Raw genomic sequence first — 17,881 nt, 5'->3', positions numbered from 1 at the left:
ATGGTGTATACTGCTGGTTACACACTGTCTCCCTTTTCCCTGGATGCCCTCCTCCTCCACTACTCTTGCCTTTCCCCTTCCCTCATGAACTCATCATAAAACCAAGTGTATGTGTCTGATTTGAAATCACATAAACATGAATAGAGTAGAAAAAAGCTTATTTTATGATCACCTATCTGGACCAAACCAGTCACAGAAGGTCAACTTATGGCCTGAGACAGAAACCCATATTTCATAAAAAGGCTATGACAGCGCATGATCAAAACTGCACTTCCATATAAAGATGTTGGCTGTCTGCCCATCCTCCAAATTCCGTGTCCGGCTCTGCCCAAAAAGGCAGGACCCAGCAAAATCCCTATTCCCCTGTATCTTCAAAGTCAGGACCTAGACTGCAGAGACCAGAGGCCTATGACTGCCGTCCTGCCCATCAAACAAGAATTGACACATGCAGTGCTGATCTGATCGTGGGATTCCATGGGTGTTCTCATCTCGCTGACGGATCATTGTTTTCCCTTGCAAGTGGTGCTCACCTGAGTTGGACGGCCTCCACCCTTATTTCCTGCGCTGGCAGCTCTGGTCTACAGATATGTATCCATTCGCATTTATGTTGCTTACAGCTCATCATCTTGACTGTGAGTTGCGCCTACCAGAGGAAGAGGGCTGGTGTATCTTGGCAACTGACTATTGCACCAATTTTATTCCCAGATCTGCAACTCAGACCTGCATACAAGCGTCTGTGAGCCTTAGTGATTCTGTCGCTGCAACATATCCACCTCTGTGAAAGTATAAATCTATTGCCCTGGCTGCATTCGACCGGGCTGCTTGAGTTGCACATAACTTTATACCTAGTGCCACCCCCGGGAGCAAGGACTGTAGCCGCTGACATCTGCCACCCATCACCCCCTCTCTGAGAACTACATACACTGCTACCTGGGCCCACAAAGAGAAGAGGGAGCCTGCTGCCCAGCATAGAGGGTTCCTTCCAGGTGCTTGTTCCAGAGGTTGCTTGCCGAAGAGTGGCTTGCGTTCTATCTACCCTGAAGACTGAGGAAGAGCATGGAATGTGTGACATAACATACTAGCAAACCTACAGTCAAGCCACTCATCCACCCTTTCATCCATCCATACATCCATCCATCATTCTTTCACCCACCTTTTCACACATCCATCCATCCATCCATCCATCATTCATCCATGCAACCTTTTATCCATCCATCCATCCATCCATCCATCCATCCATCCTTCATCCATCCACCCTTTCATCCTTCCATCCATACATCCATCCTTCATCCATCCATCCACCCTTTCATCCTTCCATCCATACATCCATCCTTCAGCCATCCACCCTTTTACCCACCCGTCCATCCATCCTTCACCTATCCACCCTTCCACCCATCCACACATCATTCATCCACCCATATTTTCACACATCCATCCATCCATCCATCATTCATTCATCCATGAAACCTTTTATCCATCCATACATCCATCCTTCATCCATCCACCCTTTCATCCTTCCATCCATACATCCTTCCATCCATACATCCATCCACCCTTTCACCCACCCACCTTTTCACACATCCATCCATCCATCATTTATCCATGCAACCTTTTATCCATCCATACATGCATCCTTCATCCATCTACCCTTTCATCCTTCCATCCATACATCCATCCTTCATCCATTCACCCTTTCATCCATCCATCCATCATTCACCCACCCACCCTTTCACACATCCATCCATCCTTCATCCATCCACCCTTTCATCCTTCCATCCATACATCCATCCTCCATCCATCCTTCATCCATCCACCCTTTCATCCTTCCATCCATACATCCATCCTTCATCCAGCCACCCTTTCATCCTTCCATCCATCCATCCTTCATCAATCCACTCTTTCATCCTTCCATCCATACATCCATCCTTCATCCATCCATCCTTCATCCATCCACCCTTTCATCCTTCCTTCCATCCATACATCCATCCTTCATCAATCCATCCACTATAGTGCCAGCCTTTGCCAATATGTTTTAAAACATACCTCATGTTGCATCAAAATCCTCGACGCGTCATCTTGCATCTGTCATAATCCATCATCTTGCACACGTGTTGTCATTGCTAGCGATGTAAAAGTCAATGCGCAGTTGTAGCATGCGTTCTAAAAGCATGCGATGTAAAGCTTCCTGCGATGTTAAAGTCGCGTTGCGATGGCAGCGCGTGAAAAGACTGTCGTTGTAATGGGTGTTTCCCCTAAATTTCACATACATACGTATCTCACTCCACTGTACACTACTACAGTATACACTACTCCACTCTATGGTATTCCAGTATACCCCACTCCACTCTACACACCTCCACTCAGCGCCACTCCGCTATATGCTATTCCACTCTATGCTGCTCCCCTCTACCCATTCCACTGTACCCCACTCCAGTCTCCACTACTCTACTGTACGCCACTCCACTGTATGTTACTCCACTATGTGGGAAATACATAGACAAAATAACATTACGGTCAGTGGTAAAATCTACTAGTAACAATCAGTTACTTGCAGGTCGAGTTACTTGGAATCCTTATAGGGCTACGGTCAGAAAGGGTTCAGGACTAGTCCACAACAGTCAGATCAAATTTACCTAGCCCATGGAGTCCAGGTGCAGAGTAGTTCTGGCTGTCCATGGTGCTTAACCCGAGCCGCAGGTGGTGCTGTTTTACTGCTTACATGGTACTGCAAGAAACAAGATGCAAAAACAGAACAGTTACACAGCTTCGGATGTCGGATGATGGTTGCATGGTGTTCCCTGGAGGTGGAGGGCCAAGCGTGGGGATCGGTTACCGTACTGGTTACTAACAAGCTTTGGCAGTGGTAAGCACAACAAAAAGCTTCTGGAGCTTCACGGGTCTGGGGGTGTAATGTAGCGGCCTGAAACTTCGGGGCAGGTCAGGCTACAACTCCCACACTGCACTGGACCACCTGGATTTGGGCGATCCTTTGGAGGGCTCAAAGGCCAGTGATTCTCTGGATCTAGTGAGTGTTTTTACCTGCAGTTTGCAGGGTACTAGTGCCGCTAGCCCAGGGGAGACCCAGGGTCCTACTGGCTTCCACAAAGGTCCCTCTCTCTGGGATTGCCGAGTTTTGGCCAAGGGCGAGAGTTGTTCACTCAGATCCAAGTTCAGATCTGGTGTCAGGCAGGTCCCTAAAATCCTGGATTTAGGGGAGTTAGGCATGTGGAAGCTAGTAGCCAATGGGCAGTCTCTGCAGCTAATCCACCTCTGAGGTGACCACACGTGGTGTGGGTCACCTTGTCTACTGAGAACCCATTATTTTGGCCCTCCTAAAGATGGCAGAATCCAATTTTATATGTACAGACCAGGCTGCCCACCCTAGACTTGTAGCAAGCCTTTGTGGGGGTGCACACCTACTGCATAGCTAATTTCCCACCGTGCTTGGGGCAAGGGGAGGTCTGTCTCCTCCTCAGGTTAGCAGCTCATATGCATATCAGAGTCATTGCAGCCTTTGAAGCTCACCGCTCTGATGTACCAATTCACTAGCCAGCTGGGGAAGCAGAAGGTGTGACCTCCTTCCTGCCCAGCTCTGTTTCTGACTCCTAGGTGTTATCCCACTGCCTTGCAGGAGTTCAGAATCCTGACTAGGTGGCAGCAGGCCAGGAAAGTGCTGGAAGGGCAACCAGAGAACAGTAATGAAGCGGGCAACCAGGGGGCAGCCTCGAAGGTGTCACATGGGCGCATGCCACATCAACCAGGGCACTTGAATCATGTCAGAGGTGAGGAGGAACGTTGTTTGATACCAAACCTGACATATTTTAGTGGTGCTATAATAGAGCTGCCAATCTCGAGAGTGCCTGTTGGCAGCCCATGTTTTCCTATGGACCACTGACACATATAGCAGTTTCCAATGGGAAACGCCACTATAGGGACATAAAGGGTTGCACTTACATGTCCACACCTGTGATATAATGCACCCCGCTTCCTGGGCAGAGTAAGCCTAGCTTAGGGGTGCCTTACATACATTAAAGGCAGTGTAGGGGGCCGTGCCACACCTGGTGAGGGCACAGTTGAGTTTGAACAGTGTTTACTGCTCCAGCAGTCTGCAATGGCAGGCCTGCTGTCAATGGTTTGCATGGGTTGCCCATGGTGGCTCAAAATCGTGCTGCAACCTTAGGATCCCCTTTACCACCAATGCCCTGGGTACCCTGGTACCATATACTAGGGGAACTTATAAGTGGGTAAAGCTTTTGCCAATTTGGGATTATCAAGTCAAACATAGCAGTTTTATGAGAGAGCACAGGCAGAATCATAACCATCAGCATTTGGAGCAAAAAGGGGATGACCGCACAAAAAGGGGCACTTTCTACATGAATCCCCAGACGAAAGGTGATGAGTAACTAACCTATCCCCCGGTAGTTCTCATTGTTTAAGTGGAGACGCAATCAGTATTTGCATGCTCAATCCCTGGTAAAATTCCTGTCCTGTGTTACACTATAAAATCCATACCCTGTAGGGAAATGGACCACCTCAACAGTATGGGGTTTTCTCCTCTCTTCTCCATCAGGCGTCTGAGAGGCCTGTGGTCGGTTTGAACCTTGAAGTGAGTCCCAAACAAGTAGGGACTCCACTTCTTCAGGGACCAAACCACAGCAAAGACTTACCTCTCAATTGCATTCCAACCCTGCACTCTAGGGAGGGGTCACCTGCTGATATAGGCAACTGGTTGGTCTGGGCCCTCATCATTGGTTTATGCTAACAATGCCCCAATCCCTTGTTCAGAAGCGTCTGTCTGGACAATGATATCCTTTCAATAGTAAGGTGCTTTCTTTACTAGTTCAGAGCACATAACGTCTTTCAGGGTGTCAAAGTCCTTTGAACATCCTGTGGTACAGATGACTTTTTTAGGCTGCTTTTTTAAGGTAAGTTTAGTGAGTGGGGCCATAATGGTCCCATAATCCTTCACTGCCCTCCTGTAGTTCCACGTATAGGCAAGGAAGAACCCTTACTTTAGTCTGAGTTTTGGGAGCTTCCCAGTCCAGAATAATCTGAATCTTGAGTTGTAGATGTCGTATTTAGCCACCACTTATAAGGTGGCCCAACTGCGCTACAGAACCCTTCTCTATCTGGCACTTGCTGGCCTTGAGAGTTAGGCCTGCCTAATGCAGGGCCTGCAACACTTCCTTGAGGTGGACTAGGTGATCCTCCCAGGTGGAGCTAAAGACAGCTATATCGTCTAGATATGCTGCACTGAAGTCATCCAGTCCTGACAGAACTCTATTTACCAACCTCTGGAAGGTAGCAGGTGCATTTTTAACCCAGAAGGCATCACTTTGAACTTGTAGAGACCTTCTGGGTTAAAAAATAATGACCTCTCTTTTGCTACCTGTGTGAGTCCAATCTGCCAGTAACATGATGTTAAATCAAAGTAGTCAAAAATTTGGCTGCAACTAGCTTGTCAATCAATTCATCTGCTCTTGAAATCTGGTGAGCATCAGTTTTGGTAACTGCATTGAGACCGCTGTAAACCACACAGAACCTCATCTCAGGTTTCTCACCTACGGAGTGAGCTTTGGGGACCAGTGCTACTAGGCTACCCCAGGGACTGTCAGAAGGTTTAATGGCCCCAAGCTCTAACATCTTACTATTTTCAGTCTTAATGCAAGCCTTAACTTGATCTGACAACTTCTGAATCACCAGTGTCCACATCATGGGTACACCATGTTGTCTGACCAGGGGTTAAGGACAAAAGCTCAGGAAACTGGCCTAGGACTTGCCTGCAGTCAGATTGCGGCTTTGCAGTGAGGGTGTCAGGCAAGACAACACCTCAACTGAACCATCCTGGGTATTGTTTGGAAAGTAGGTTGGGGGGTTTGCTTTCCTCCGTCTGACCCCCATTAGTGACCATGAGCATGTCAGTTCTGTCCTGGTGTGGTTTTAGGCAATTTACATGGAAAAGTCTCTGAGGACTCCTTGGTTTGCCCATTTTCACCAAGTAGATGACATCCCCCTTCTTCTACAAGATTGGATAGGGCCCAGTCCACTTGACAAGGAGGGCCCTGTTTGCCATGGGCTCCAACACCCACATGAGCTGACCTGGTTGGTACTGGTTGGACTTTGTTCTGTTTGCCCTTTTTATATGCTCTGCCATATGTGAACGCAGGACCAGTACATAGTCCAATATGTCCGATTTGGGCTCTTTGAGAGGCCTCTCTCATCCTTCTCTTACAAGGCTCAATAAACCCCTTACAGGATGGCCAAACAAAAGTTTAAATGGGCAGAATTCAACCCCCTTCAGTGGCACGTCTCTGTATGCAAACCGTAGACAAGGTAACAGGCCATCCCATCTCCTTCTGAGATTATCACTGAGACCCATTATCATGCCTTTCAAGGTTTTGTTGATTCTAAACCATTTGTTTGAGGGTGATACAGAGTAGTGAACTTGTAGCTCAAACCACATTCATCCCACATATCTTTTAGGTTTGCAGACATTAAATTGGTCCCTCTATCAGAGACCACCTCTTTAGGACCTCAAACCCTGGCCAATGAAAATGGGAACCAACCTGTCCCAGGTTTTGGTTTGTCCCAGATGTCCAGCTAGGGGGATTCCATGGGCAAAAGGAAGGATGAACTTTCTGTTCATTTTGGGAATGACCACTTTCCTGGCTGCCCCTGGTTTGGGGTCCCTGGCCTCCGTTACAGAAACCCATCCTCCCAGTAGATCTTGTGTGTTCCACTGACATCTCCTACTTCTTGCCTTGCAGCTTGCTTCCCAAGGCTTTAAAAAGTAGGACACTGTCTTTCCCTGTGACATAGGTCCTTTCTGGAGGGTCCCTTTGCACTTGAGAGTTCTGCCATGTCAGGCCAGACTCCATCAGCCACAGTTCACCAGGGCATCTCCCTCAGGAAAACTCTCTCCCTAGTCCTGTGATATCTTAGAAGGTGCCTCAGCAGACTTCTTTCCCTTTCTTTAGTTTTGGGTCGCTTGTTCTACTGTTTGAGGATCCAAGTTCCTATGACATTCTTGATGTGCTGCCTGTGTAGTAACACACACACACTCAGGAAGATCTAGCATTTCTGAATGAGCCTTCCTCTCCACCTCTGTCCATGCAGAAGGCTTAAGACTATTTCCCAACAGACACTCCACTGGGATGGCAGGGGACACAACCACCTTCTTTGGACCAATAACCTCTCTCCATTGTAAGCTCACCAAGGCCATTGGGTGGAGCTTAGTCTCATTGTCAACATTGGTAACCAAGTGATTGACGCCAGGCAACATTTGGTCTGGGGAAACCAGTCTAGATGCCACCATCATGACATTGGCACCTGTATCTCTCAGAACCTCTACCTCAGTTAATTTCATCTTTGGCCTTTGTCTATACTTCTCCAAGCTTGGAAGCAAGACAGCCAGGGCTTCAATATCCACCCCACCCAAGGAAACTAAAACAGCCTCTGTGTAACCTCTGGCCTTTCCAGAGTATACCTCTATCCCCACTCCTATGTTATCCAATCCCCTGGACTGTCACCAATGGGGGTCTTTTTGGAGCATGCTGCACCTCCTTTCTTGTGACCTGCCTGATGACAGTCTTGACATAACCCAGAAGCCTTATCTAGATCCCAGTTTCTAACCTGGTACCCTTTGCCTTTGGAATGGGAGACGTCTTGGGCCCGCTGTCCTGAGAAGTGTTTTGAGGGCCTTTAGAGAACTCCTTTTTTATCCTGTTTGCTGCTCTCTCTTTCCAATCCTCCCACCGAAATACCAGGATTCTTCAAAAACATGGGAGGATCAGGTATCATTTGCACTGCCATGCTCAATACAGTTTAAATGACAGGAATGGCCTTGGAGGATTGGAAAGAGTCATTCGAGGCATATTTGGTGGCGATATGAGAGGATGCCATTGTGGCAAAATGGAAACTTACCATGTTGAAACTAGGGGTGGGCGGAATTTGCGAAATTCACTTTCGCAAATTATCGCGAAAATGTTAAAAAATCTCCGCAAACACGCGGAATTATCGCGAAGATGCGGAAGTTTTTTCCCGCCCGTTCGCGGTATTTTCTGCGTGGTCGCGGCTCGCCAACTTACCCATGCGGTTTCTCGCGGGCACGGCCATCTTGTTTTCACTTGTCTCGCGGTGCATGATCGCGAGAAAAAAGACGTGATCGCGCGACGAATGACGTTACTGCGGGCGCGAACTGTCGCGTGACAGCGCAAATGGCTACCAACAATCCAACATATCGGGAAAACTTGCCGGCGAACGCGGGGATTCAGGTAAGGCGATCGCGCGCACGCGAGAATGTATTATCTTACAGCGCGAGCAAGCAAAAAATTTCCAGTAAAATGCGGATTGTGGAAATGTTGACATTTTGGCGCTCTCCGCGAGCAGAATGGAATTTTAGCCCAGGCCTAGTTGAAACACAGTTTAGTGTTGAGGTAAGGTAAGTCATTAAATCCTCACCTGTACCTTTCAATGAGGAATATGATGTAGGTTATAGGTCTAATCGCTGGAAGGTCTTGAGGATGAGTATGTGATGGTTATGAGGGCATTGGAGAATTATGGGAAAAAAATTAAGCATTTTGGTGAAACGCCACCCATTTTTCTTGTGAGAGCAACAGCTGGGTGAAACCATAGAACAGTATGTGGCTATGCTGTAGGTTTCTTGTAAATTTAGAGACTTGCAAGAAGAAATAATAAGGCACCAATTGATAAATAAGAAGAGTAATCTGAAGATACAAGAGAAATTACTCTAAATGAAAGATCCATCATTAGATGAAACTATATCAATGGCACATCACATTGAGAACCCCTCTTGGTATGTGAAGGAGCTGAAAGATGGTAAGGGCAAAAATAAATCAGAAGAAGAAAATGTTAATGCAGTGCAGAAAGGTGGGTTCAAAGGTAACAAACAAAAGGTAGATAACAGTTATTGGGCATTATATAAAAGTATTTTCATTAAGTTAGACAATTGTAATAACACATCCCTGAGGTTCTAAATGTATTTCTTCTGCTAAAGTTTTGAGCTGTTCTTATTTTTCATAGAGTTTTTCAAAGGGGAAATGTTGTATTCTAAGACTAGGTTGTTCAATGTTGCGAACTGTGTAATATCATTCTAAATGTTACTGTGGGAACGTGGGATTCCAGGACAGGTCAGTTTATTCCTGCCTGCCTGTGGTCAGTTGTATGGACTTTTTCTCTTGAATAAACCCTTGAACCACCTGCTTGTATGGTCCTAAAAGTAACCATCTACAAAATGCAGTGGCCTTCTGTTGATCATGTGTACCTTCACAAGAGGCAGCTTAAGCTGAAAAGGTAAAGTTATCTTTCAGTCTATCATAAAGCTGTAAACAGTAAGCTGACTCAGCATTTGGACAGTCAACACAGAAACACAGAGTCTAATAGAAGGCATCTCTCCACTTACCTTCGGACTGGAGCAGGAGGTGGAGTGCTGGGACCACACTTGACCTCTACACTTTGCCAGAAGAGATCTTCCAAATCTTCCTCCAACTCTTCCAGGTACTGGGGTGTAATGCCCTCTCATACTGATTGACAGGGATGCCAGACAGCTATTGTATCACACTTGATAAATGGGCATTGTGCTCTTCTCAGATATCACCATCCTCCTCGGTGGAGACATTACACTACCAGCTGATATTTCAGCCCTACCAATGTGTCTTGCTATAGACAAGTGTGTGAAGACATGATTCCACCGACTCTTGCATTGTTGCATATGTTGATAAAATATGGCCAGGCAGCAGAATTGAGATTAAGGGACTTACCTATGAACATACCATTTATAACATACCATTGACGTATTAACACACAGCTTTACTGTGCCTGCCGTAAGAGACTCATGTACATTCCTTGTTGCAACAAAACCTAAATTTGTGTTTGCTCTCTTTTAGTCAATGTTACATGTGTTTGCATTTCTCATTTAGGTTCACAATAAAATGTTCTATATTTTTAATGCAGGTGGTGGCTGGAAAAAACTATAATATTGAATTTACAATCAAGGAAACTACTTGCTCCAAGAAAGAATCCAAAGAGTTGCATGGAAATTGCAGTCCACATAAAGTAAGTTGTTTGTGCATATATCATGAACTTATTTTGGACATTAAACCTCAGTGTCATTAAGGAAAATGTGTATACTACTTAAAGGGGCAATCGAATGAAAAGTAAAAAGGTTTCTCTTACCGAATCTTCCTTCATCAACAATCAGCAACAATAAGGATTCCACAATATCTGTTTCATGTTTTCTGGGAGGGGTTTAAAACCTACTCATCAGATGGGCTCTTTAAATTACTCAATGTGAAAGTGTCAAATAACACCTCACATGCTTAACTGTCCTCATGCCCTGGAAATATAACTGTTGTTGTTGACTTTATTTGCAATTCAGTGTAGATTTTCCAAAATTATGTTATTCAAGGACTAAGCAAACAGTGTTTTCTCTCTCTCTCACTCGACCTCTCAGCGATATTTGAAATAGTGGATCTCACTAGCTTCTTTGTGACTCTTTCGGCATTCCATGAAAGCATTTGCTTGGCTCATATTCACTCACTGTGTCCACCTCAAGACACTCCTTGAACTTGCTGATGGCCCTTTTATCTGTCAGTGTCTACCAGAAGTCTACCATGGGCTCTCCATTTTTCTCTCTCTGCACCATAGCTTTTGGCGATATTACTTCTGGCTTTAGATTCTGACACATTCGGGTCCCCCTCTCATTTCCCAGCTTCATCCTGTCCTCCAGTCAAAAATCTCTGAATGTCTCATGTTTAATTTTCACTGGATGTCCTAAATCATCTGAATCCAAGACTTAACAGCCCCAGGTCCCTTTCATCTTCATTATCTTCACCTCTTCAATTTCAGCCTCTTTTTGGAATTCCTCCTCACCTCTACTGTGATGGCCACCAAATTCCTTTAACATCATAGGAATTTGTTATCATCGATAACTTAAGAAGTTCCAGTCCTTCACTGATGTACAACTATTTGACTGTTGCTAGCAAATGATAGTCACCATACAAGATTCTGACTATGGCCTTCAAGGCCATTCTCAATACTTCCACCATCTATCTCTTGCATTTCTGTGCACTGCATCCTTCCATCTATAATCAACTCATAGCCACACTTTCTTGGTTATGGAATAACCACGCACTACATCGAGATTCAAATCATTTGAGCTATTAGAGAAATTCCATTGGGAAGTCCTCCTCACTCTCCCAAAATTGAGAATGGTCACTGCCACAATGCTCATATTGTATGGTGAGCAAAGGTGGTCTCTTCTGGGCAGCTGACCTGAAATGTCTGATTACTGGTTAGATCTTAGATAGACATTTGAAGCTCTGAACTGTGAAAGTTTAGTGGATGAGACGGAGGGTTTAGGACTCCAGCCTCTGTTTGCCCAGAAACCAGTGAAGAGCCACTTGACGCGTTTCAGCCTATATGAGGCAGGCAGGAGAGTACTTCACCATTTTGAACTGACCTATAGTTTACTGGACAACCTATGGAAATTCTATTCAAGACGTCAGTATGGCAGAGACAGTTGCATGCGCCAGAGCGACCAAGCAGAAACAGAAGAGACAGCATTCCATAGAATGTGTGTGGAAAAAAAGTAGATTTGGGCACCATTTTTTAATGCCAGACAAATGGCAATCTATTGTCAAAGGTAGAAGTGCATGGTATGTGATTTAAAAAATGGGCTTTGTAAAGTTAAATAGCGTGAAGATTCACATTTGAGAACTTCAAGATGTACATCAGCACAAGGAAGCATCAATGTAGATATCAATGTAGACGCAGTGTGACACTGAACACGGTTGTAAATAAAATTGGGTTTGCCACAGACAGAAAGAACGTGCTTGGAAAATTTGCTGCTTCTGGGTGTGCCTTTTTGTAAAACTTCCTTTCATGTACCTTCATAAAAAATATAACATTTTCTATGTAAGTATGATGTGTGAATATCCCAGCTGGCATGCAGACTTCTATGAAAATGGTGCAGTGTTCTTCTATTCTAACCTTTTTCCATTTTCCATTGGCTTTTTTTATTTGCTGACAGCTTTCTGGTTCCTGCAAGTCATCTGTGTATGTGGATCTCAAACATTCCATAGCCAACATTCAGCAAAACTGCACAATCCATGGTAAGACAGACGTCAAGTCAACCGAGTCTCGGTGCGCATGCGCACGTCTCTATAATCACAAGTGGGTCTCAATGACTCCTGACGCTTTTTCCAACATTCTGCCTAAACTGCACTAATTGGGCCTGATTCACAAAAAGCAGACCGAAATTTACTCCAATCTGCTACTATCTATAGAGGGGGAACATTCTGACTTTTTGGGGAATTCACCAAGGTGCCCAACAGCCCTCCTGGAAAGGTTTAATTGTAGCTGTTTTCCTAGTAGTGTTGTGAAATTATTGCATATTTGCGCATGTGAAATCCCCAGCCAGGTTCAACAGCATTTTCTGTTTTATTATTCTCCACAGAAAACTAAGGGACATAGTTACAAGAGGTTATCACTACCAGAACGCCACTTTTTATGACGTTCTGGCAGCAATAACCCCTTTGCCTTCTTTACAAGGCGGTGTGAAGCCACTTAACGACTCCTCATAAATAATGCCCCTATTCACACAGTGCTTAGCGTGAAAGGGGCAGGCAATGGGTGTTGCAGTGGCCGTTCCACTGCAACACCCACTTCTTTTTTATGCTGCCCCCTATTTACAAGGGTGGCATAAATATGGGGCAGCGCCAAAGATAAGACCAGGGAAAACCTGGCCTTAACCATGTGCAACGAGAAGAAATTATTAATTTCTCCTTGCTTTTGCTGCATTCTGCAGTACACATAGAAAGAGCAAATCGTCATTAGTGATTGTTCATGTGAAGGAAGGTGCCCCTTCCTGCACATGAACAATCACTCTCTGCAAAGCAGGCACCCTTGCACTATGGTGCAAGGGTGCCTGCGTTGGTCCTAGGCAGCTAGATTTAGTGCCAGCACAGGAGTGCACTGTATTATTTTAATTACTTTAAATTTATTTTAATTGGGGAGAGGATGTAGCCTAACGGTTAGGGCGGTTGACTTCAAATCTGGGGAACCGGGTTCGAGTCTTGGCAACAATGCTCAACATCCTGTGATTCTGGGCAAATCACTTAATCTCCCCGTGCCTAACAAAAATGAACGTTTCCTCATGTAATGCAACTGGTGCTCATGTAAAGCCTTCTGATACCTGATTTCGGGTCAAGTTTGCGCTATATAAAACTTCGAGAAAAGAAGAAGAAAATTAAGGCGCATTCATGCGTTTTCAGAATGTCTTACTGTGGCGTTACTAATTGTGGCGTAACACCACGCCCCTACATTCTGTTGTAAATATGCCCCTACATTTCTCCATTTAGAAATACCTCCCTTTACACCCTGGCCTTTTTCTGTGGTATTCCCTCCCTAGTCCCACAGTGGGTAAAGATTTTTGGGTTTTGATGTATGAAGCACTACTCGAAAAACCTGGGTATATAATTTGCACTCCGATCAGTTTGCGAATGGGTTTGCAGTTTATGATGTGACCTATCTACTAATAGGTGGCACCACGTATAGTACATGGAGGAGTTGGTGGTGGTGGTGGCGGTGGTGGTGGAGGAGGGAGGGTGCAAAATGGCCTGCCTAATGAATATTAATCAGCCAAGTCACAATTTACAAACGTGTGTGAATGGCTGCAAATTTCGGGACAAAGGCCCATGTAGGACAGTAGACCACTAACTTTGCATTTGCTTTCCGAAACAGTAAATATTTTTTTTAAAGCTGCCATTGTCCATTAAAGGTGCTTAAGTTGCTTATAAAAAAAGGATTTCCAACTGGTAACACATCTTCTTGCTCCAACCAAGGCTGTGTGACAAGACTCTAAATGGAAAACTGCCCCACTTTTACAAAGGCTACAGCTTCCCCTGTAGCAGATATCGCTCCCTTTGAGGTGTCAGTATCTGATGGATGACTTACGACTGCAATTGTGGTCACAAAGCATTGAAACATTCCATTGCAGCTCCTAAATAGGGGGAGGTGCCTCTTTAACGCCCTCTCCTATTTTGATTTGTAATGGGTCTCAAAACCCCTTCAACAAGTCGAAAACAATTTTCTGACACATAAAAGGTGATTTCTACATTTCAAAACACTATTTTGTGGTGGCAAACACTGCGATTTAGCAGCTGCTGCAAGTAAGAGCGGTGGGGTGGTGGGGTCGGCGGGGAGGGGGGCCGGATTTCGAGAAACGACCACAAGGGAAAATTAAACAAATAGTACATATTCTCACGTGGTCATCTCTTGAAATCCCTCCATCCGGCCCCATCGCCCCATCGCTCTTACCTGCAGCAGCCGCGGCTGCAAATTTAGTGAATGGCAGGTTTTTGCAACGGTAAAATAGTTTCTCCCTGTTTCGTTTGGATCATTCTAGCCTATGTGGGTTGAATGTTCTAACAGGATTATATCCCTCTCTCTTGTTACAGGCCCTCGCCTGTGGATTAGGCCTTTAACACCTGCATGGTCCATAGCAGTGAGCTATAAACGTACACCATGTTGCAAATTATTAGAATGCTTTCGTGTTTGATGAGAGGAAAAATGTATTTTGTTGGTTGCATTATCCAGAATTTTGTTTTCGTTTTTCAGCTCCTCCCCCTCCATGTCTTGGTTGTCCAAAGCCTCTAGAGACGAACAGCACAAAACTTTTGGAACCTCTGGCCCACTCAGTGAAGAAGTACAACTCAGAGAGCAACGACCCCGTCCTCTATAAGGTGGACCACATCCTAGAAGCCACAGCACAGGTGTGAATTATTCGAGCAAAAAGGAGTTCTCTGACATATATGAATTTAAGAAAGTACACTTCCTGCTTAGTGCACATTGGAACTGAAAAATCCAAGGGGCAGATTTACGTTTCCTGGCGCATCCCTGCAAATCAGCAGAGATGCGCCAGGAAAGATGCGTGACGCAAGTTTACCCTTGTGCCACCACAGATGCGCCGCATTTACAATGTGGCGCATCATGGCGCAAGGATAAACAGATGCTTGTCGCATCTGCCGGTGTAAGGTTGGCGCAGTGCTGGAGTTGTGTCGCGCACTGTTCCAACCTGGCCTATCCTCAACATGGTGCAAGGTTTTGACGCAGTGGCGACGGAAAAGTGACTGAGTGAAATCTTGTAGATTTCACTCAGGCACTTTTCTGAGGCGTTCCTGCGACGGAACGCCCCCCCCCCCTCCGTGCCGGAATGCCCACATGAAACCTGACTCCGGTTGCATGTGTCACAGGACTGTATAACGTGACGCATCTCCCTAGATGCGTCACGTTGTGAATAGGGCGCAAGTTGGCACATGGTTTACGCCTCAGCTGCATCACAGAAGTGACGCAACGGCGGCGCAAATGTGGTGCACAGGGCTCGTAAATCTGCCCCTATGTGTTTACTCACATAAAATACACTATGGGTCCAATTTCTAAAAAAGAAAAGAAATTGTAAATCTACTTCCTCGGGTTTATATCTATGTGAGGAGCAGGTCTATGGCTTTTGGAAGGCTCAGTGTTTCCTGAAGTACTCCCCAGAAGTTGGCACAGGAGTTATCCCTTGTGTAAAAGGTTAGGCACACCTAAATGTTCTTGGTATACATTTTTTGCTCGGCAAAAGTGCATTTACACGTGTTAACTTTTTAATGTGTTTTTTCCACAGGAAAATATTTTTCCTTCTTTGAGAAACCCCTGCACCCACATCCTAACAAAATGTGTTGGCTTTTCCCTTTCCAATCCCACCCAGGATATGAATTTACTCTCTAACCGTAGCCAGGGCGAGAATGGGCTGTGAAAAACTTTGGGAACGTGCAAAAACTCACACGTGTTGGAGAGTGTTAACCCACTCTGCAAAGGATTCCTACCCATGCGAGCAGATACAGTCTCATGTAATATATTACACCATACTTGTGTTATGCATAGATAACTTGATTCACAAGTATAAATTCATGTTTGTTAAATTGAAAAAGTACGTCTCAAGTTAGCATTGGAAGTTCACCATCTCAAAAGGAAGTGGTTGTGGATATGCAAATGTGCACTGTGGCATGTAATACAAGCTGTTCCTTTATGGCTTCTGTTTCGACATGGTGCAGCACGATTTGAATCATGGTGATCCCAGGATCCATTCTTGTGTAATAGTGCTGCTAACACGCCTTCAAGCCAAACAATATGTGCTTGGAATTTTAAATTGAATAAAGTGATCAATGCAAGTGCTAATTAATGAACAATGTGTATATTTACTAAGATTTTGCGCCATGTTTGCATCACAAAAGGGATGCAAATCGATGAGAAATCTTTTTTTGCCAGTTTACTTTACAGCTCAAAACTTGTTTTGTGCTGGAAATTCTCGTGAAAGTAACGCAAAGCAGCTCATAGCACTGCTTTGTGTCACTTAGTGCAAAGGAGCTTTCTATAGGTGGTGCATGCGCGTTCCTGGGCAACCGCCTATGGTTTTTGATATAAAACTGTTTCTACTAAAAGCAGTAGACAGGGTTTCACTTAAAATATTATTGCCCATTTCATATTGGCGCTATAAAGGAGGAATGCTTTTATTTATTTCTCATTTCATTTCCAACTTTGCATGTGTACTGCACTGTACAGTACACATACAAAGTGAGAACATTTTAAAACTTAGTCTAAGCATAGTATATTGTACTGGAAGGTTATCCCTCTAGTACAAAACCTATGCTAGACTTACACAGGCACCCTTGAACTATGGTGCAAAGGTGTGTGCATGGTCATGGCTCCCTGATTGTACACCGGCGCTATGGAGAAGGGAGGAGAGTGCCATATCTCTGTAGATGTGACGTTCTGCTCTCTCCTTCTCATGAAGCGCAGCACCACATTTTTGGCGCTGCATGAGAATTTGTTAAATAAACCCCTCAGTCTGTGCTGCTGTTTTGGGCTGACTGATGTCTTAAATAGTTGAAGAGTTGGAGCAGCAGTAATATACCGCATTAAACGGAAGTAAACAGTTGCTTGTAAGGGGTACACAAAGGTATGTGTTGCTTTTTTGGCTCAAAATGTTACAGCACCTGTTGACATATCTAAAGGAAACAACAGCACATAACAACAATCATAAAGCGTCATAACAACATAATAAAACACAGAAGAGCAATACAACTGTCAAAACAGAACACAACTGAACAACCACAGTACCATACAACAAAGTTATATTGAAATAATTCTGCCCAAAAGGACAGTAACAGAAAAAACATAACAAATCGCCACAACAACAAAATAACTCATAATAATGTGCACATTCGTATTACACATTACCACCTCTAGAAACCAAGAGCAGTCTTAAATTAACATGATTTTTAGTTGGACATTAATTTCAACATACCTGAAGATAGCAGTTCTCTAATTGTCCAGACTCTTGGGGGGAGATTTACTAAGATTTTACGCAGTGTTTGCATAACAAAAGTGATGCACAATGGCACAATATATGGTTTTTTCCAAATTTACTTTCCAGCGCTAAACAAGTTTAGCGCTGGAAATAACGTGACAATAAAGCAAAGCAGTGCATAGTGCTACTTTGCAGTACTTAGTGTCAAGGGAGCATACCATGGGTGGAGCATGGGCCTTATCATGCAACCACCCAAGGTTTCTGACTCTAAACCCATATTACTAAATAAAGTAGACTGGGTCTAGCGTCAGAAAACTGCGCCCTTTTGAAGTAGACACAAGTAAGGGGAGATGCTTTCATTTCTCCTTCCTTTCCCGACTTTTAAGGTGTGCTGCACTGTACAGCACACATACAAAGCAGAAAAATGGTTTAAGTCAGCCTTTGCATAGTATTTTGTATTGCAAGGCTAACCTTCTAGTACAAAACCTATATTATACTCAGTGACACATC

General features: G+C 44.6%; 1 protein-coding gene across 2 annotated transcripts in view; it reads left to right on the top strand.

Moving 5' to 3' along the window:
• Positions 1 to 17,881, top strand: part of LOC146785927 (uncharacterized) — a 671,075-nt gene that overhangs the window by 627,674 nt on the left and 25,520 nt on the right. For both annotated transcript variants that reach the window (XM_085635325.1, XM_085635326.1), the window contains 3 exons: positions 9,973 to 10,074; positions 12,050 to 12,131; positions 14,638 to 14,792. In XM_085635325.1, the coding sequence (XP_085491451.1) occupies positions 9,973 to 10,074; positions 12,050 to 12,131; positions 14,638 to 14,792 (339 nt within the window). The remainder of the gene's footprint in view (positions 1 to 9,972; positions 10,075 to 12,049; positions 12,132 to 14,637; positions 14,793 to 17,881) is intronic.

This window comes from Triturus cristatus, chromosome 11 (assembly GCF_964204655.1).
Source record: "Triturus cristatus chromosome 11, aTriCri1.1, whole genome shotgun sequence".
Taxonomy (NCBI): domain Eukaryota; kingdom Metazoa; phylum Chordata; class Amphibia; order Caudata; family Salamandridae; genus Triturus; species Triturus cristatus.
The sequence above is the reverse complement of the archived record's forward strand: the minus strand, read 5'-3'. Positions and strand labels throughout refer to the sequence as shown.